The sequence below is a fragment of the Ceratotherium simum genome, chromosome 9 (assembly GCF_057802395.1).
Source record: "Ceratotherium simum simum isolate JZ-2026a chromosome 9, ASM5780239v1, whole genome shotgun sequence".
Classification (NCBI taxonomy): Eukaryota; Metazoa; Chordata; class Mammalia; order Perissodactyla; family Rhinocerotidae; genus Ceratotherium; species Ceratotherium simum.
Genome location: NC_141908.1, coordinates 9,748,741 through 9,769,221, shown reverse-complemented (window position 1 = coordinate 9,769,221; position 20,481 = coordinate 9,748,741). Strand labels below are relative to the sequence as shown.

Sequence of the window (20,481 nt, the reverse complement as noted above, 5' to 3'; positions counted from 1 at the left end):
AGTGAGTCACCACAGGCCAGGAAGTGTTTTAGGAATTGCAGACACCCCAGGGAACAAAACGCATTAATCTCTGCCTTCATGGAGCCTACAGCATAGAGTGGAGAGACAAACAAAGTCGGGAACTGGGCAGGGAGCAGTGGGTGGAATGGGGTGCCATCTTGAATGAGGAAATCAGGAAGTCCTCACTGGGAGGATGATGTTCGAGCAAAGAATTGAAAGAGGTGAGCCATGCAGAAATGTGCAGGAAGAGTAATCCAGGCAGGGCAAACAGCAAGTGCAAAGGGCCTGAGGCAGCAGTGTGCCTGCTGAGCACAAGAACATCCAGGAGGCCGGTGTGCCTGGCAGCCAGTGAGTCAGGGGCAGGAGTGGATGGGGCCAGAGCTCCGGGGCTGCTTGTGCAGGCCAGGCGGGGCGTGGGGAGACATTGGCTTCCATGTAGGGTGAGATGGGGCCCTTGGAGTGGGTTGGACAGAGGATTAACGAGACCTGACTTATTCTTCAAAGGAATCCCATTGTGGCTGCTGGTCTGAGAATAGATTTAGGGGTATGGTGGAAGCAGGGGGTCCAGTTACTAGAGGTGGGAAGAAGTGGTCATATTTCAGATAGATTTTGGAAGTGGAGCCACAAGACTCGTTCCCAGATCGGATGTGGAGTTAGGGAGGAAAAAGGCATCGAGGACAACACCAGCGTCTTGGGCCTGAGCGGTTGGAGGACGGAGTTGACGGTAATAGAGCCAGGAGGCTGCAGGCGGGGCACGCTGGGCTCGGCAGGAGATCCAGTGTTCTGCACAGGTGAAGTTCTTGGTGCCTGTTAGACACCGAGTCCTTCCCTCCTGACAAACGCCGTCCTCCCAGCTGCTTTCACAGGGGCCCCTGCGGCCCCCGCCGTGAGCCCCGGGGGTCAGCGTGGAGCTCCTGTTGGGGGAGACAGAAGAGGGAAGGGCTAAGTTCCCACTCCCCCCGCCCCCGCCCCCACCAGTCAGTGCTGCTCCACCTCCTGGTCAGGAGCCCAGCCAGATCCCCAGGGACCCAGGCCAGGCAGTGGAGCCCGAAACCACACAAGAGCAGGCAGGCGGCTCCCGCGGCTCTGTTCTCAAGCCCTGCTTTGGACGGCTTCTTCACTCCCTGACGGCAGGGAGCAGACAGAGGCCTGCAGGGAGACCTGCCCACAGGGAAGTCCTGGTGCCTGTGGCCTGTGGGCAGTCCTGGGGGGCCTGGCATGGCTGCAAGACTCAGGGGGGCCCTGTACCCCTCAGCCCCCACCTACCCCCCAGTACCTTGCCCTGGGCTTCCTATCCACACCGGCCACTGCAACTCTACCTTATTGGCTGGAGCAAAGCCGAGCCCCTCACTACCTAAGGCCTGGCTGAGATCTCGCCTCCTCCAGGAAGTCTCTTGGATGCCCCTCCCTCACACCCCTTCCTCTGGCTCCTATTCTCTCTCTCCCTCTGCCCTGCTCACCTCACACTTACAGGAGCCACCTCGAGTGGTTCCTGAGCCCCACTGAGTGTTCCCTGTTCCCCCACAAGAGTGATGCTGGAAGAGAACTGCTGTCCTCCCGACGCCAGCTCTTGTGGGTATTGTCCCATGTCACCCTCATCATGCCCTGAGGGGATCCCACAGCACAACAAAGGGATGCCACCAGAATTGGATCCCTCGCTCTGTCGCCCACCGCGCCATGCCTTCCCCAAGACAGTGTTTAGTCTAGGCGGAGGCACACAGCATAGGGTGTGAACTAAGGCCTGTCGGCCCCTAGCACACACGCACTCACGTGCTCTCCTCTTCCCTCCTTCTCTGAACAGCCCTCGGTGCTCCCATAGGGAGCGGGGACGGTGTCAGCACGTGGTGAGAGGAGGACTCAGGGGAGGTTGTGTGTACATGCTGCTTGCCAAAATCAAACCAGACAACGATGACAATGCAGTGCATAAAGGTCCCCGACATTGTGTTCCAATAGCCACGTCCAAACGTCAGATTCCTCCAAGCGGGGCCCGCCCTCCCGCCCTCCAAGGCCTCAGGGTGGGTGGCACCAGGCCAGCTGGACAGTGGGCAAACACACAGAGTCCATGACTGAGGGGTCTGGTCAGGCAGGTGTCCCCAGGGGGCAGGAGAGGCTGAGTCAGCAGGCATGAGCACCTGCCGTGTGCGTGTGTGAGAGAGAATCAGAATGAGCACTGCCTCTGTCCTGGGCTTTCCCACACATTCTCCCTGTGACGCCCCCTGCCACCTGCTGAGGCTGGAGTTATTATCGCTACTTTAAGATGAGCAGACTGGGGCTCCCAACGTCAAGGGACATGCCCAGGCCACAAGTCGGGGTTCCAAGCCCCACTCTGTGTGTCACTTGCATCATCGGCTCTTCCCTGGACACACCACCTCCAGGCAGCACAGCACATCGGGCCGGCTCCGTGAGCCCTGGCTTCAGGGAAGGCCCGCTGGGCCAGATGTGTTCCACCTCCGCCCAGAGCAGCTGGGCTGGAGCTGGGGTGCTTGCAAGGGTGGTGGTGAGAAGAGAGGCTGTGCAGTGAGGAGACAGGCTGTGCAGGGAGCTGCGGGGAGATCTAGACTGGCACCTGCCTGTGCCGTGTCCTCGCTGTGACACTGGGGCCCGGAGGTGGTGGTGGGACTGCACGGGGTCTGGCCAGTGAGCCCCAGCCCGGTGTACTGTGTGGATTAAACACTCTGAATAAGATCACATGTGTGAACTTGGCTCTGTGCCTGGCATACAGTAGGTGCTCAATTAATGCTAGTTCCAATCTCTTTCCACCAGTATCATTTTCCCTCTTTCAAATCTCCCATCTCCTGCAGGATTTTCTCTCTCAGTTGTCGGCACTGCTGTCCACCCCGTGCTGAAGCCCAGTGCCGCAAGTCCTCCTGGACACCTTTTCCTCTCCATCCTGTCCATCCCATCCCTCCCATCCCCCAGGCCTGCCATGTCTGACTTGTCAACCCTCCCAGCCATCCGGGTATTTGCCAGCCTCCCAGCGCTGCCTCAGCTCAGGCTCCCTCAGCCTCACGCAGCCTCGCATTGCTTTATCCCCTCCGCCATTCTGCGGTCAGCCCCTGTGGCTCCCATCACCCTCAGGGTAAAATTCCAGCTTTAGAACAAGGCTCCAGCGGCCACCCCTCCAGCCTCGTCTCTCCCCAGTTGCACCCTGCACCCCGCCACCCTGCTGCATCTGCAGGCTCCCAGACTTCTCCCCGTGCTCCTTCTGCCTGGGATGCTGTTCCATGCTGGCTTGCCTGGCTCAGTCCTGCACCGTGTCCTAGGACTCAGATCAGACGGCATCTCTCCCAAGACATCACCCGAGTCCAGCCCCTGCCCAACTGCATCAGCTTCCCCTGGGCTCCTGCACCTCCCTCGGTGCCCACCTGTGAGACCCGAGGCGCTCCGGCTGTAACTGGCCGGTAGTCTGTCAACAAACCGCAGGTCCAGAGCAGGGCTGCCAAGGAGCAGGCCCCTGTGTCTGCAGGGTGAGTGAGTGAGTGGCAGTCTCTAAAGAACCTGGGATAGAAAGATGCAGACTAATTAGAGAAGAAACTGCCAGGGCAGGCAGCTGTCGGCTTGCAGGAAGCCTTGAAGGGGCTGGAACACAGCAGCTTTGTTCTCAGGGGCGCCCCGCATTTGGCAGCGTCTGGGGGCTGAGCATCTGAGAACCACCGGGAAGGCGGGAGGAGTGAGGTGAGCTCACCAGTGGGCGTGAGAGCGCCCGTCTCACGTCAGCCGATTAACTCATCAGACCCACCCTCAGTCCGTCTCCACCTCCCGCCTTGGGAGCGTGATTGGCTTCAGGGCGCAGAGGGCGGCATCATGCTTCCTCCAGCCTCGCAGGAGCGGGGGCAGCTCGGTTTCTCGGGCTGAGGCGTGGGGTGGGGTGGGGGTTTTTCTGAACCCTGATGGATTTCAGCAGCAGATGATTTCTTCTCCTTTGTTCCCAATCAGTTCCAATCCAAAGAAATCAGAGTGGTTCCGCATGATGTCCTGTATTTGTTGTTGCTTAATGCATTTTTTTTCAAACCAGTTTAAACTAGAACCAGAACTTTTGCTTCCGCTTTTTAAAATGTTTTAGGCATTTCTGTTCAGTTCCAGTGCCTCCGTGGGTGTGTTGCTCACGTGCATGCCCCAGAGACTCCAGTGCTCACAGCCCAGGCCTGTGCCCGGCTGAGCCCGGACCTGCCTCGGGGGTGTCCCCAGCCCCTCCCCTCCCGTGGACTGTGGGAAAGCCTGCCAGCTCTGGTGTCTTCAGCTGGTCCCAGCTGTATGGGTCTGGGGAGAGACCCTCCCAGGGAGCTCTAGTCCAAAGTGAAGGTGTGAGTGGATCTTCTCGTCGACTCTCACAGAGAAAACTGTGCAGGCCTGGGGCCCGGGCAGCACAGCTCAGGAGACCACCTGTGGAAGGGTCCTGAGACTCCCTGAGGACATGTGTATTCCCATTGGGAAGCCCTCACAAATGTGACCATGACGTGTAAGCCCTATGTGGGTGCAGTGGGCATCCAGAACTTGTGGGAAGTTGGGGAGACCGGGCCTTCCCTCTTTGTCTGTGTGTTTGTGTGTGTGTGTCTCTCTCTCATACACACTCGTGCTCTCTCTCTCTCTCTCTCTCTCTCTCTCTCTCGCTCTCGCTCTCGCTCTCGCTCTCTCGTTCATTCTGGGGGTATTCGTTGAGCGCCTTCCATGTCCCAAGCACAGTTCTAGGTGCTGGGGACATAGCAGTGCGCAGCATGCCAAGTCCCACCCTCGTGGTGCTCAGGCTCCAGTGTGTAAGCTCCTTGGCCTGTCCTGAGACCACCCACCTACCCCAACCTCCTTTCTCAGCACCTTCCCTTCACCTTCCAAGAGGAAGCAGAACTGTGGGGGAGAGAACTCTCCAGAGGCTCTGAATGTCGAGCTGGGGCGTGGAGAGGGGGTCTGCCTGGCTGTGGGGTGTCCTGGGGAGAAGGCGTGTCGGAAGGCCACCTGGGCCCACATCCAGCAGAACAGTGTCCCCAGCCCACTCACTGGCAAACCACCAGCACAATTTTTACCTTAGCCAGATGCCATCTGCACCATTATTTATTTAATATGATATTTTTAATAGATTCACCTTTGAGGGTTAAGTGAATGGACCTTAAAATGGAACTTTATATTTTTTTCTGAAATGAGAAACCTGATAATATCTAAGGAAGATGTCCCTGTGTCTGTCTCCATCAAGCCTAAAATAACCTCATTTGGGTCGTGTGTACATCCTGTGTTGCGGGAAACACCGCCCGCAGTGGTGGAGGGAAGGCAGGAAGGCGGAGAGGCCACTGGCGGGCTCTTGTTGAATTGAAGAACCGAGCCCTGCCTTCCGCCAGCGCACGGGCCAGGCTGTGGGCAGGACGGAGGGCCCTTCCCGTGGAAGCCCTCCCTCCCTCTGCCTGGAGCTTCTTGGCTTCCTGCTGGTCGATGAAGGCCCGTCGCCTCTTGTTCTTAAAGGAGGCTGATTTACGGCAGGAAGAGCGAGGAGTGATGCTGTGTTGGAAGGTAATAGATACCCAGTCAGGGAACCCAAGGTTATCATTCTGCCTAGTGGGTCTCTGGAGAGAGAGGAATGCACTGGTTGTCACCTGGGCCCTACAATGGAGTTTTCTTGTGCTCTGCTGTTGAATATTGGTAATTTAACAGCAGAGCAGCAGCAGCCCCCACCCCCTCACACTCCCACCACATTGAGAAGATTGAAATGTTTCCGATTGAAATGTTGTCTGTTTACAGCCCGTATTTCCTCCGAGCTGTATATTTTATTGTCATATTGACACTAATTTGACTCGGATGTCACCTCCGTTCTGACGCCCGTTCTTTATGCTGCCTGCAGGTCCGGGGAGGTTTTCAGAAACCAATTACATTGATCACACCACAGAGAGGCAGGAGGAGCTGATGAGGGACTGCCAGAGGCCCCAGTTGGGCAGGGAGTTCGTGCCCAGCCTGCAGACAGGAGGGGAGACTGAGGCAGAGGAGACCAGGCCGCAGGTCCTAGAGGGGCAGGGCTGCTGTGTGCAGGCACTGGCTAAATAGTGCTTCTGGGTCAGCTGGTAAACCTGCACGAACTCCCACAAGACGAGCATTGTGGAGCCACGTCACAGGTACAGAACCTGAGGCCCAGAGCCCTGTTTCTTTGTCTGCATCACAGGACTAGGAAACGGTGCTGGTCAGTCTCCCCGGAGTCTCTGGGCTCCAAGGCCTAGGGGCTTTCTACTTCCCCATGAGAGGGGGGAGGGGCTGTGGGCAGCTGAGTGTGGGCCGGGTTAAAGTCCTCAAGCTGGATTCCTTAGAGCATCTCCTCAGTGAGTCCAGAAGATATCTGGGCGAGGGAGTTGGGCCATGCAGGAATGCTCCCTGACAAGTGATGGTTCAGGGCCCACGAGCTCAGCCCCAGGGCTGTGTCCCACTGTCCCCAGGGAAGGTGTGTCCTAGTCCCGTGCTGAGGACAGCATCTGGCACAAAGAAGACTCCTGGAAAGTCGTGCGGGGATACAGGTCCCTCAGCTGCCAGTGCCCGCACCTGCCCTGCCCAATCCCTGCGGAGCCAGGCTCCCTGCATCCCTCCTGCTGCCCTGAGCCCAGGTTCCTGGTCCACGGGAGGTCCTCTCAGAGCTGTGGATGATATGCTGGTCACTAGCCCACAGCAACCTCAAGTGGGTGCTGTTGGCCCATCTTCTGGATGAGGAAGCAGCTCAGAGAGGTTCAGCAACATACCCAAAGTCACCCAGTTCAGAGCCATCAAGCAGGGTCGGAATCTGGGTCTGCCTGGGTCCAGGGCCCGTTCTCGCATCTCCTGCCCTTCCTTCCCGCTGCCCCAGGGAAAGCAACCACCGCCCTGAGCACTCTGGGATTCCTAGGGTAATCCCGCTTCGGTGGCCCCAGCGAATCCTGCCTGGTGCTACGGGTGCCGTTTTCATCTCTCATCTAGACGGTGAGCTCCAGGAGGGCGGGGCGAGGGTCCTCCTTGCTTGCAGTCCCCACGGTGTCCAGCCCAGTGCCAGGCATACTGTCAACACTGCAGGGGGGTCTGGTGGATGAATGACAAACACATGAATGAGCAGAAGAAAGAACTAGTGGAGGAAACAGGGTCCAGATGCAAGTGGTGACAGAATGGGTAACGTCAGTCATCTTCCCTGGCGAGGGCAGGCTGGTGGCTGGTCACCCGGCAGCTGTCGGACATCAGAACAGGCGCATCCACAGATGAATGGACGAGACAGCTCCGCCAGTCCCTGGTCATAAATCACAGGAGAAGCCACAGGAAATGAGTACCAGACTTTTCTTTCTATTTAGTAATTTATCAAGGGAAGAGGCACATTAATAAACATATTTCCCTTGAGGGGTGGGAATAACGGAGATGAATATCACTGTCAGATTTGGCCTGTTTCCTCTTGTTAGGGGCGCATGAGAGGGTGGGAATCCAAATATTAGCAGCAAAATCTTTTTTAAAAAATGTTACAAAGTGTTTTCTTACTTTATGTGATGGTAGATCTTTTCCTCCCTCATATTTCCTCGTTGGCCACTCGGTTCATAAGTAATAGGAGTCTTTAGGAAGGTTCACTTTTGGGTCTCACTTTGGATTTCCTTTGAGTGAGGATTGACGAGGAGTGAACACAGTAGATGAGAACTGAGAAGCGTGGAGGATGCCCGAGTGGACGGGTGACTGACCGTTTGGTGCACACGTCCTCCTGTGTGGCCCGGCTTGCTGTCCTTTGCTCCATCATTGCTCCAGGCCCACCCTGCCCGTCGGAACAGTCCTCCTGGCCCTAAAGCAGCTGTGCTCATTGGCGGTCTCATTTTGGAAGGGCTGCTGGGTTTCAGGCACTATGCTTGGTGCTCTCATGCGTCCTCAGAACAGCCCTGCAGGCCAAGCCACGCTGCCCCCTTGTACAGACGGGTAAAGAGAGGCCCGGGGGCCTGAGTCATGTGCCCCAAGGCAGCCACTCAGCGTCAGGCTCGGTGTGGCCTGCCAGCACAGGCGCTGTGCCCCCACATGGTGTGTGTATGTGTCTGTCTGCCCCACCCTCCCAGGACAGCCCTCCCTGAGATGCCTCTCCTCCCCGCCCTGAGCAGAGGCAGTGTGGCGGGTGGTATTAGTGGCCATCTGCCTGCCTTCCCATCTGTTTCTCCACGTCCCCTGGCTATATGGCCTTGGGTATTGTCATTTGTAAAATGCGGATAATAATACTCCCTTCCTTATAGGACAGTTGTGAAGAATAAACTGCTTAATACTGTAAAGTGCTTAGAACTGTACCTGGCACCTGTGGGGCGTTCAGTCAGTGCTGACTTTCGGTGGCTGTGATTCTGCCCTCCCTCAACAACCCACGCCTGCACCGTTTGCTCAGCATGTAGCATCTCCCACCTTGGCCTCGCCACCGAGGCGGCCGTATTCAAGTGTTGGGATATAATGGTGAGTCCCTCATTCCTAAAGGTGGGAGAGACAGCAGCAACCGGATAACCACACAGGTGATGCACTCTCACCAGTACGACAGCTGTTTAGAGAGAGAGGACCGTGTGCTGGAGAGAGTCCCGGGGACCTGCCCAAATCGAGGAGGTCAGGCATGGTTTCCTGGGAAGATGATGACACGGCTGAGATCTCAACCCAGAGAGGAGGGAAGAACAGTGCAGAGGAAGCTGGATGTGCAAAGGCCCTGTGCAGGAGGGCAGGGGACATGACGGGGAGCTGGAAGGAGCAGAGTAGGGGACAAGGGCAAGATGAAGCTGAAGAGGTGGGCAGGGGTCATAGGGCCACCGTGTAAGCCATGCTGAGGATGTGGGCCTTTTTCCTAATAGCAGTGGGGAGCTTTGGAAGGCTTTGGGGTGGGGGGGCTTGGGGACATGACCCGATGTGCAAGTTGAAAAGCACTCTGTGGCCACAGTGAGGAATGTGGATTGGACAGCAGTTAGCTAAGGGCCCTGGGATGCCCGGGCTGCTGGTGGGCAAGGCTGGGCTGGGCCTGTAGAGGGCTTCAGGGGCAGACTCAGCCGTGAAGGAGGTGAGCAGGGGGAGGAGTCAGGCCAACTCCCTTGGTCCCGGCTCTGATGCTGTATGGGTGGTGGGCACCCGCCGAGCTTGGCCCTGCAGGAGACGGGGAGTGTGGGGCTGGGTCAGCTGAGCCTGAGCTGCCCTCAGACCCGGGAGGCCAAGTGAGCAGCTGGCTGTTAGGAAGTTCATTATTCAGAGCCACTTAAAGTGGGGAGTGAAAAGCCATTCCTGGAGAGAGAGTGTCTCCCTGGCCCCACCTCTCTGAGATAGACCATGAGGACACAGAGTGCCCAGAAAACCCACACATCAGGGCTCCTTCGGACCCGGGTTCCAATCCTGCCCCTGAGCAAGTCACTAACCTCCCCAAACCTAGTTTTCTCATCTGCAAACCTGGGTTTGCATCTCAGAGGGTGTTGGCAGCTGTTAATCAAGACAGTGGGTCTAAACGTCACTAAACGGCAGCTGTCGCTGTGTTAGTAGTCACTCCAGAACTCAGAGGCAGGCACTTAGCCAATACCACACCAGAAGGACACACGCCATCTCTAGTTGCTGATAGTTGCTGACCCCCCAGGACGTATCTGTGTGTCGTCTGGGATGCTTGTTGAGAGCGTGGTTGTATTTGCAGCGCAGCCTCAGTGCCCGCTGGGGAGTGGGCCTGCGCTGTCGGGCCTGGCGAGGCAGGGCGTGGTTGGGCATCCTCTGTCACTAGGCGTGTGGGCTGAGATCCTTCCTGCTGCAACAGAAAGGTGGCGTTGTCTGAGTGTGTCACCTGCTGGCCTGGATGCCGGCTGCACTCCCAGGCTCCTCTGTGGGGCAGAGCGAGCCAGCATCTCCCAAAGCATCTATGGAGCGCCTTCTGTGTACCCACTATACCTCTGCTTGCTAAACGGTCTGTGAGCCCCAGTCCTCAGAACCCAACAAAATAAACAGACAGCCAAAACAAACACTTGAGCTGACAAGGATGTTCAAGGAAAAGAATACTCTGAGTAGCTCACCTTTTTCTTCCAACTGGGAGCTTTCCTAAGAGGACTTCATCCTTCTTGTTGAAAACAAAGTATACGGTCACCTGGGCCCTACAGTTGTAGGGCATTTCCGAGTGCACAGGCCACCTCAGCATCTGTCATCCCATAGGATCACAACAACCTATGCTGGCAGGGGACCCATGTTTATGCTCAGGTCACTGATGGAGATTCTCAATCTCCCACAAGTTATGCAATTTTCCCCAAGCTGTGCAGCTGACCTGTGGCTCCAGCCTGTGTGTACCCTCCCCCACCCCATACGGCTGCTGGTCCAGCCCAGGTCTCTGTCTCTGCGCCCAGAGCCTCTCATCCACGAAGGAGATGGTTAGGAGATAAAACTGTGGAATCCCTTTCCAGCTGAGGATTCTGGGGCCTCCTCTGTCCTCTCCACAGCCTTGGAGAGATGTTTCTCCCAGTGGCCCAGCACTAAAGGGGCTTCCCAGGTTTGCTAGCCAAGGGTGGAGGGTTGGGGAGGGCCGGGGCTGGTTGCCCCCCAGAGCCCAGCAGTGGATGGATCCCAGGTGGGAGGCAGCGGGGCGGGGGCTCAGCTGGGGCTTCTTCAGTTGGTGGCTGTGGGCTCTGTGCACTCACACAGGCCAAATGTGCCCCGAGCTTTCTCTGGGGCCAGTTGGTACTGGGGATGGGGGCTCAGAGATTCGCAGGCCATCACTCCTGCCCCGAAGGAGTGGAAGTGGGCAGGGCCAGCGGGGCACAGGAAGAGGCTCTTCTGTGCAGTTATCCAGGAATGTAGGGGCACGGCCGAGCATTTACGTGCCCCCACTGTGTGCCAGGTGCGTCTCACACATCGCCTGATTTACTGCTCACCACAGCCCTGGAGGTCGGCAGTAGTAGACCCTTTTACAAAGAGGGAACGGGCTCGGGGAGGGTCTGGAGAGGGCAGAAACCTTGGCGTGTGGAGAGTTGTCCAGTGATGTTGTCAGACCATTCCTAGGCTGCTGTTTGTCCAGAGGAGAGACCCAGAACCCTGATGGGGGAGGAGGGCCTGTAAAGAGGAACAGTCTGGAGCCATGTGGGAGAGCCTGTGGCCCTGGGTGCAGGGAGCCCCGGTCTGGGCCAGGCCCTCTCCCCTTCCCGCAGTCACGTCTGTACGTATGGACGAGGGTGGGAGCATACCCAAGAGAGTGGTCAGATGGGGCGGATGGGGTCTGTGTGTGCATGTGTGTGTGTATGTGGGTGTGTGTGTGTGTGCATGTGTGGGGAGGGTTGCCGGTACATGCGCATGTGTTTAAGGCAACAGGTTTCCCGAGCCCCAGGAGACTCCAGAACTGAAGGGCCTCAGTGGTGGAGGGTCATCTGCGTGTGCCCGGGCCGCCTCCCGCTGCTGCTCCCTGCATCCACCCCGCCTCGTCGGCAGCCTCCCCAGAGAACCAGCCAAAGGCCTGGACATTGTGCTGGGAGCCTCGGGGCAGCCCTCCAGGCGTCTGCTCAGCAAGTGCCCTCTCTGGGGGCATTTAGGGTGATCCTGTTGCAACGTGATCCATGACCCTGGAACACTTACCTCCTTTCACTCTCCTCCCCCTGGAACCGTCGCCCAGTGGAATTCTCTACAGCAAATAAAAAAGCCAGTTACTGCCACACTCAACAGCATGGAGACATCTCACAAACTGATAATGTTAGATGAAAGAAGCTGGATAAGAAAGAGTATTTATAATTCCATTTACATAATGGTCAAATACTCAAAACTAGGCAACACTGGGTATTAGAAGCCAGAACAGTGGCTGTCCTTGGGGTGGGTCCAGAAGGGGCAGAAGGGGCGTCAAACACTGGCCACGCCCTGTGTTTTGACCTGGTGCTGGCTTCATGGGGGGGTTGGCTCTGTGAGAGGCCACTGAGCTTATGGTCTGTGCACTGTGCTGCCATGCCTTAAGCCTCGCAGGATCCAGCCCTGGTCTCAGCATACCTAATGGTAAAGGCGCTGACATATGTTCAGTGCTCACATTCGCTCACTCAAGCACAGGCCCTGTGCTTCTCAAATCCTCACCACACCCTGTCTGGATCAGTCCCACATTACAGATGAGCAAACCGAGGCTGAGAGAAACCATCCCTTGCCCAAGAGCCTGCAGCTGGAAAGTGGCAGAACCCAGATTCCCATTAGACCATCCTCACAGGCTCTTCCTGTCCCCCACCTACCAGTCCTCCATCTACCAGTCCACCAAACATGGGGGTGATGCTGACGGGCCTTGGGTTGGGTGTCCCCACAGTGTCACGTTTCTCCAGCCCACGGGTGACACCCCGTCTCAGCCGCAAGCGGGCGCTGTCCATCTCCCCGCTCTCGGACGCCAGCCTTGACCTGCAGCGGATGATCCGGACCTCGCCCAACTCGCTGGTGGCCTACATCAACAACTCGCGCAGCAGCTCGGCGGCCAGCGGCTCCTATGGGCACCTGTCGGCGGGCGCCCTCAGGTGAGCCCAGCCTGCAAGCAGAGGGCCAAGGATTGGGATCTGGGCTGGGGGCCAAGGAGGGAGGGTCCGCCCTTTTAACCTGAGGAGAAAGATGGGACTTGTTGATTTGTGAATCGGTATACTTGCAACTTTTTCATGAATTAGAAACCAATAAGGATGAAATTGAAACGTGCCAACATTGAGTACGTCTTCACGTGCTCGTTATTCCTCCTCCAAATACAGTTTCTGATGAGACGAGGAGCACTTACTGGGCCTGTCATGCAAGGTTAGATCGTGAAATCAAAGGTGGCTGTCGTGGTGTTTCAGTAGGTGTCCTGGAGCAGCCAGGCCGTTGACCAGCAGTGGTGGCCGCACGAGGCGTGACACGGACTTGGGCCACACCAGTCTCTGGGCTGGCAGCAGGCCTCCACTGTGGTCACAGCATGGCACACCCAACCTCATCAGCACCATTCACCTTTGTCCCCTCTGTGCAGCCCTTGACTGTTCTAAGGACTGAGACCTCAACCAACTTGACTGAAACTCATGTCCTTCCCCTGACCCTCTTGAGGGAAGCCGGGAGGTGTTAGGAATGTCAGGAGACTCGGCCCAAGGACCCAGAGACAGAAGTGATAAGAAGGATTTTAGTTATCTTTTGCTGTATAATAAATTACTCCAAAACTTAGCAGTTTAAAACAACAATATGCATTTATCATCTCACACCATGTCTCTGGGTCAGGAACGTGAGACTGGCTTAGCTCTGGGTCACATGAGGTTGTAATCAAGGCCGTGGTCACCCGAAGACGACTGGGCCTAGGATCTGTTTCCAAGGTGGCTCACTCACATGGCTGTTGGCAAGAGCTTTAGTTTCTCCTTCCGGGAGCCTCTCCATTAGCCTGCTGGAGCGTCCTCACAACATGCCAGCTGCCTCCCCACTCCTACTGCCCCCAGAGCAAATGATCCAAGAGAAAGCAAGGAGGAAGCCACAATGTCTTTTATGGCTCAGCCTCAGAGGTCACCGTTGTTTCCTGAGGATCCTGTTCTGGAAAGAGTGGCTCATGTGCAAGTGGCATGATAGAGCCTAGAAGTGCAGTAGAAGTTAAAGAAGAGAGAGGGTGATGTGAGTTGGAGGGCCTGGGGCACACTTGCTGGACAAGGGGGCATTCAAACCAGCTTTAGGGGCTGAATGGGGTTCAGATAATCAGGAGCAGTGAGGCAGGGGTGCATCTCAGGTGTGAAGGGCCAGGGTGTGGGGATAAGATGGAGCCTGGCACCTCCTAGCGGCCAATCTGCCAGGGATGAAGCCTGCCTCCTGGGGCAGGGCAGCGGGGCTAAGCACAGAAGGTGAGGCCTGAGGTGGCAGGCAGTGGGGAGCCACTGCTGGTTCTTGGGCAAGGTAAAGCCATGGTGACAGTGAGATGAGCAACATGGCTGTCCTAATCCCTGGGCAGGGTCCTCTCTGCCCAGCAAGTGTTAGCCTCACAGAACTCTTGACCACCCACCTCCGCTCCATTACCTTGTCTGCTCTTCTTTGCAGCCCAGCCTTCACCTTCCCCCACCCCCTCAACCCCGTGGCCTACCAGCAAATCCTGAGCCAGCAGAGGGGCCTGGGCTCGGCCTTCGGACACACGCCGCCCCTGATCCAGCCCTCGCCCACCTTCCTGGCCCAGCAGCCTATGGCCCTCGCCTCCATCAATGCCACGCCCACCCAGCTCAGCAGCAGCAGCAACTGTCTGAGTGACGCCAACCAGGTAGGTGGGTGCAGGGAGCAGAGGATGGGCCAGCAGGTGCTCATCTGGACCCCACGAGGACTGTTCCTGAGGGGAACTTGTGGAGGATCTTGGCACAGATCTGGCTGGTGGGATGCCTTCTGGGCAGTGGCCACATGATCCAAAGGGCCTTGGTCTGGGTCAGGAGACCTGGGCTTGGCGCTAACACCACCCTCACTCACCACGGGCAAGCGCCCAGCCTCAGTTCTGCCATCTCCTGTCCAATGGATGCAACGAGTAGATAAAGAAACCCTAGAATTCACAGAGTCTGGTGTAGTGTGGGTACTCCATGCACAGCATTTGAAATGGATGGATTAATGGATAATAAATAATATTGTGCAATTTGGTTTTAGAGCATGAGTTTACCAAAGGCCATCTTATTTGACCTTTTGAACGGGCCTTTGTGGCATGCCTGGGCACACTCGCACAGTGCCTGGCACACACTAGGTGCCATCAGTATTTGGTGAATGAATGAAGTCCTGTTGTGCAGATGAGGAAATGGAGTTAAAGAGACAGTACCAGAAAGTGGAAAGGGCACAGACCATGTTTTTGACCCTAACTTGCCCGAAAGTGGCAAGTCTCTTTACCTCTCTCAGCCTGAGCTAACACGTCTGCAAAGTGGGGCCTGCCGCGTACACGGGGTTGTTTTGCATGTACACAAGCTAATGTGTGCACAGGGCCCCGTGTAGACCTGGATCCTGTTAGTACTCATGATGACAATTCTTGAGATGAAGCAACCCCCAGGCCATCTACCTGGCAAGGCAGGCCTGGATGTGACCACGTGCTGGCGAGGAAGACAAGACACCACCCAGTCTAGAAGTGGCTGTCTTCAGGACATCTTCCTCCTCCAGCCCAGGGCTGCAGGCAGTCACCAGGCACCTCCCCCCAGACAGTGGCTATCGGCCTTTGTCACATCACCTGATACTGCAGCTCCAGACCCTCCTCACCTCCTCCCTGGGCTGGCTGGGCCCTGATCCCCTCAGACCCAGAGCCGCCCCTGCTCTGGAGGGCCGAGAAGTTGAGGCCGTCGGGACCAGAACGAGGGCGACCAGCATTTCCCAGAGAGAGCATCTCAGTTCCATTTCCCTGTAATCAACGTGGTGGAGGTGGGGGCTGCATGGCGGGGAGGAAGGTGCTGGCAGGCCGAGCTCTGGGCTCTCTCCTGGCTGTGCCCTTGGCCAAAGGACCGAGCTGAGGGGACTCGTTTTCTGAAACTTCAAACTGCAGGATTGGCCCAGATGGTCTGTGTGGGGAGGGTCCCAGAGGTAAAGCCCAAACATAATTTGGGGTATCCCCACCCTGCCTCCGCGTGACGGGCTCCCCTGTGCATCTTCCCTCAGAACAAGCCGAGCAGCGAGTCAGCCGTGAGCAGCACCGTCAACCCCATCGTCATTCATAAGCGCAGCAAAGTCAAGACCGAGGCCGAGGGCTTGCGGCCAGCCTCCCCGTTGACCCTGACGCAGGTAACCCGCTAGCCGTCCTGGCGGCCTCGGGCTGGGGCCAGGCCTCGTCTCCTCTGGGTCGGCTGACTTGGGACCACGACCCTTTTTGTGAATGGATGAACAGATGGGTGCCTGCATGATGAGTGAACCAGAGAGGGCAGGGTGGGTGCAACGTGAGCTCCGGGACGACCAGAGCTGGGTCCCCAACAGCCTGCATGTGCTACCTGCTCATCCAACACCTGCTGAGTGAATGAATGAATGAATGAATGCATGTCTAGGGCTGCATCACCTCTCTCCCCGTTCCTCACCCTCACGCAGCACGAGCCCCAGCCAAACTGAGTTGCTCATGTCTCCGAATGGCTCAGGCCCCTGTCCAGCTGCTCCCTCCCCCTGGAACTTCATTCCCTACCCACCCCCTTCACCACCACTTCAGCCTTTCCTGACCCTCCTGGATAATAGGACTCACATTTGCCCAGGCGCCCCTCCTAGCCCCGGGGTCACTGCGTCTGTCTCCGGCACTGCACTGTAAGCTTTGGAGAGGTGGCACTTTGGGACAAGTGGGACTTGGCTCCACATCACCAGGGTTTTCACAGGGCCTGGTGCGTGGTGGCTGTGAAATAATAGTTTCTTATGACTCGATGCACATTTGAGGAGGTGAGTGGTGCAGGGAGGGGTGGGAAGGGAAGATGATTCCTGGCAGGAAGGCAAGGGACAGAGCAGCCCACAGCCCAGGATGGGCCTGTTGCGGGGCTGAGACCTTTATGCAGGTCCCTTTGGAGATCCTGCCACTTATTCCAACACTGCAAGACAGCAGGCAGACAGTCCCAGCTCTTGGAGCAGAGGCCTGTCGGAGAAGGGCGCAGTGTGCGTACCAATCTTGCCGGCAAGTCTCCCACCCCCTAAGCCTCTCATGGTGGCCTGGTCCCCATCCTTTACTACAGAATCACTAGCTTTGACACCAAGGATGCTCAGGGCCTCCTGTCCCCATCTCCCCTACATCTGCTAGACCATCCTTTATCAAACCTGTAAACCGTCGGGCATGCTCTGGGCACTTAATTTTTATGAAATATTGGGTCCTGTTATTGTCAGGCAAACAGAGGGGCTGGTGACAAATTCTTCTCACCTCGCTGACGCCAAAGCATCTCAGCATGATGCATGGTTTCCAGGAGGCCGGCCATCATCGGGGGCTGTGGAAATTGATGAGGACGGCACATATCCAGGGGAGATAAACATGCTGGAGCAGCGAGGACAGGGAGGGGAGGCCAGCGCTGAGCTCCTGGGAGCCCCCTGCCCCGCCCGCTCCAGCCCAGGGGCACCTCACAAAGCCCTCCTGCCTGCCCAGCTTGGCTCCTCACTCCTGTAGGTGGAAAGAAAGCCTTTTATCATGAGGAGGTTGTCACCGTGTCACTCAGTGTCCTGATTCAGCGACCTGACTCATTTGCAAGGTGGATGGGCATGCTTTCCTTTGGCAGAAAATACAGCATAATGAATCCCGACTCTGCTTAAGCTCTGCAAATCATGGGCTAGGATGATGCCCCGCTCGATCTGGAGGCCCTAGTGCGCCCACCGCCTGTGTGCCGTCCTCTGCTCGCACGTCAATCTGGCAGCTTCTTCAAGTCTTCTTTGAAATAAGCAGAGCATGCAGCTTATGAAAATAAAGAGTCTCTTTCCAGTTTTTATGAAAGTGCAGAGTGGGCGTTAGAAGGCCCGAGGACCCCCAGATCTCCCATTGCTGAAGATTCGGAGCAGAAGCACTCCGGCACGTTCCTTTTAATGTGACCCAGTGCTGCCCAATAAATGGACTTAGTGTACAAACGTCCTCATTGTCCTTTTTGGAACACGTGGTTAATTGAAAGGTACTCTGAGAAACAACCAGAAGCCCCTCCTAGAGGAGCCATTGACAGCTCCAGTGGAGTGTGGTCAGGTGTGTGAGTCTGCAGCCGGCCGTGGGGAGTCATGAGGCCGATTTCTGCTCCTAGAAGAGGTCTCAGCATTAGCAGCGAGGCTAGGGGGGGCTGCAGCCTCTGCTTCGCCGAGTCTCTGGAGCCTGTGGCGGCTAGGGCTCTTGACTATGGGGAGGTTGTCCCCCTTTAACTATAAATGTTTTCCTCAGAGGCTCTTTTGACAGACAGAACATTCCTGCTGTTTTGTAGATAGTTTGAAATGTAAAGCAAGTTGTTCTAACATCTGCCTCTTTGCTTGGCTTTGCTCTGTGTCTGCCTGGCAGGTCAGTGGAATACTGGGGAGTCCTTGACATCCTCTGGCGGTCCTCGCTGGGCCTTCCTCCCAACCTGAGCATCTGTGCTTCTCCCTTCCCCCAGCTCCTGGCACCTCCCAGCCTGTCCCCATGTCTTCTGCTCGGATGCTGCCCCTGGCCAGCTCTGTTAGCATCAGCGGGAGTGGGGCAGCCCCATGGGGTTTTTTCTTAGTCTCTTGCTAGTTTGGGAGTAAAAGACTGTGTCCTCTTTGAAAGGATTTCACGCACCTGTGAGCGGGTGAAGGGCTATCTTAGGGGCCTTTCCTTTGCCTCCTGGAGATGGGTACATGTGGGCCCTGTCATGGTCAGGAGACTCAAGCCCAGACCCAGGCTGCCACAAGCTGACTGTGTATTCTGGGGAGGGCGAGTCAGCCGCTCCCTCAGTTTTCCCGGCTGTAAGACAGAAATACAAATGCCCCCATTTTAGGGCTGTTGCAGGGAAGAGTGATGCTGGGAGAGTCTGCGGAGCATTCAGCGTCCACAGCACTGTCCTGGGTGTGAATCCAGGCATGCTGTGTGCCCCTGGGAGGAAAGGACAGGATGAGAGGAAGAGATCTGAAGGGCCAGGCCGGGTGCATGTCGGGTTTTCTCTTGCCTCCAGGCAGGAGCAGACCCCAGACACACTATAAATAAAAATGCCCACACCCCTGAGGCTGCAGGCCCACTCTCACTCCCCCTAGAGGAAACCAAACCAAATAAGCAAAAGTCCCTGCCTGCTTTCTCCTGCTCTTGCCACGTCAGCTGACCCAGGATGTGATGGGACACCTTGGTGATGACAAGCTGGCATTAGAGAGGAGGGAGGGGCCTCAGGAAGGCTGTGTGACAGGAAGAGCGATGGGTAGGAGCCGAGCTGAGGAAAGGGGCTGAGAAAGAGGATTAGCGTGCATGTGTGTGCGCACGTGTATGTACATGTGTGTGCATGTGTGTGTGTGTCCACACCTGAACCAGCCCAGGGTCCTTGGCACAGACTGCATGGGGCTAATAGTGACGTTTCCTCAGGGCCAGGCGGCTGGACATGGCTCATGTGGGTGTGCTCTGCTCCTCCCCCAGGAGCAGCTGGCCGACCTCAAGGAAGACCTAGACAGGGACGACTGTAAGCAGGAGGCCGAGGTGGTCATCTACGAGACCAACTGCCACTGGGAAGACTGCACGAAGGAGTATGACACCCAGGAGCAGCTGGTGCACGTAAGCCTCCGAGCCCCAGCAGCCTGCCCACTGCGGGCAGAGCCCAGGCCACACGGGCCTCAAGCCTTCCGAGCCGTCTGTCAGAGAGGAGGGGCTGGAGGAGGAGGCTCCAGGAGATGCCTGGGCCACATCCTCTACAAGTGGGAGGCATGATTATGTATCTGTGCCCTGCCTGTTTCTAAAAGGGGGCTTACCAATACATATGTAGTACAAGAGATTAAAAGAAAATTAAGTAAATGAGAAAACTAGGAGGAAAGGAACAATAAAATGAAGCCAAGAGTCAAAGTCAAGGTACTATGAAAAACCATGTGCTCTGAGCTGTAGTTCATATGAACAAATCTTTTTTTCTGAGCTTCCTAGCAACCAATGCAAAGCAGGAAATAAGATTAGTTAAACCAGCCAGCATCCACAAGATACAACAAACCTGACCCTGAAACCTGAAAGAAGTTTCCCATGGAGGACAGAATTGGTGATTTCCTCTTGGACATCACTCACAGAGACCCAGTATACACAGGTGCAGATGGGTGTTTGCACCCATATCAGGGAGGGGGCTGCTTACAAATGCCTGGGTACCGACAGATCAGGGGACCAGAGAAGGCCACAGGAGCTGGGTGTGCCCTTCAACGTATGCCTCTTGGTCCCTGCTCTAAACCCTTGTACAGCAGCATCCATTATGGTGGCAGTCGGGGGTAATTTGTGTAGTGGGGAGAGCAGGGGCTCAGCATGGGAGGTGCCTGACTTCAAACCTGGCTCCACCACAGCTAGCCAAGTGGTTCTGAACTAGTAGCTTAACCTCCGTGAGCCTCAGTCTTTTCTCCTGTAATGGTAGGTGAAGCCTACCCCACAGGGAGTGGAGACTGAACATGATCCCACACAGCGGTACTTAGCAGACAGCAGCGTTCCCGTACATGGAAGCTCCCTCCTGCCTCCTCCTCCTGTTCCCCACCCAGCCCTGAGCAGCTCTCTCTTCTCCATCTAGAAAAGAACTTAAATTGAAGAACAAGCACCGCTCCCCCCCGTCCCAACACATACTCCTTGGTGAACGAGTATCTGGAAAGACAAACCCCCATTAAACGAGCAGCTCAGTTGCAGGGTAGAGTAGATAGACACACACACACACACACACACACACACACACACACTGTTCACACCCAGAAGCCATCCCAAAGGAGTTACTTCTCCCCAGCTCTGTGAACTCAGCATTTAGAACACTGCCCACTCCCTCTGCTTCCTCCATTCATGCGACTTGCTCTCAAATACTGGAGGTTTCTCTTGTGTTTATGTTTTTCTTCCCAAATTCTCAGCAGGAGACCAGCATTTCCCAGCAAACCCATTGCAGCTGACATAGAACCTGTGAAGCAGGGTCTTATCTAATCTCTCTGGAACTTGAACGTAATTTTTCAACCTGTACCACGTGTTTGGGTGAACAAGTCTGA

The 20,481-nt window shown here is 56.3% G+C and overlaps 1 protein-coding gene across 1 annotated transcript in view; it reads left to right on the top strand.

Moving 5' to 3' along the window:
• The window catches only part of GLI2 (GLI family zinc finger 2), a 254,564-nt gene that overhangs the window by 218,991 nt on the left and 15,092 nt on the right, over positions 1-20,481 (top strand). Inside the window, 4 exon segments of the mRNA XM_087435035.1 lie at positions 12,215-12,416; positions 13,930-14,143; positions 15,502-15,624; positions 18,911-19,045. Coding sequence (XP_087291161.1) covers positions 12,215-12,416; positions 13,930-14,143; positions 15,502-15,624; positions 18,911-19,045 — 674 coding nt within the window.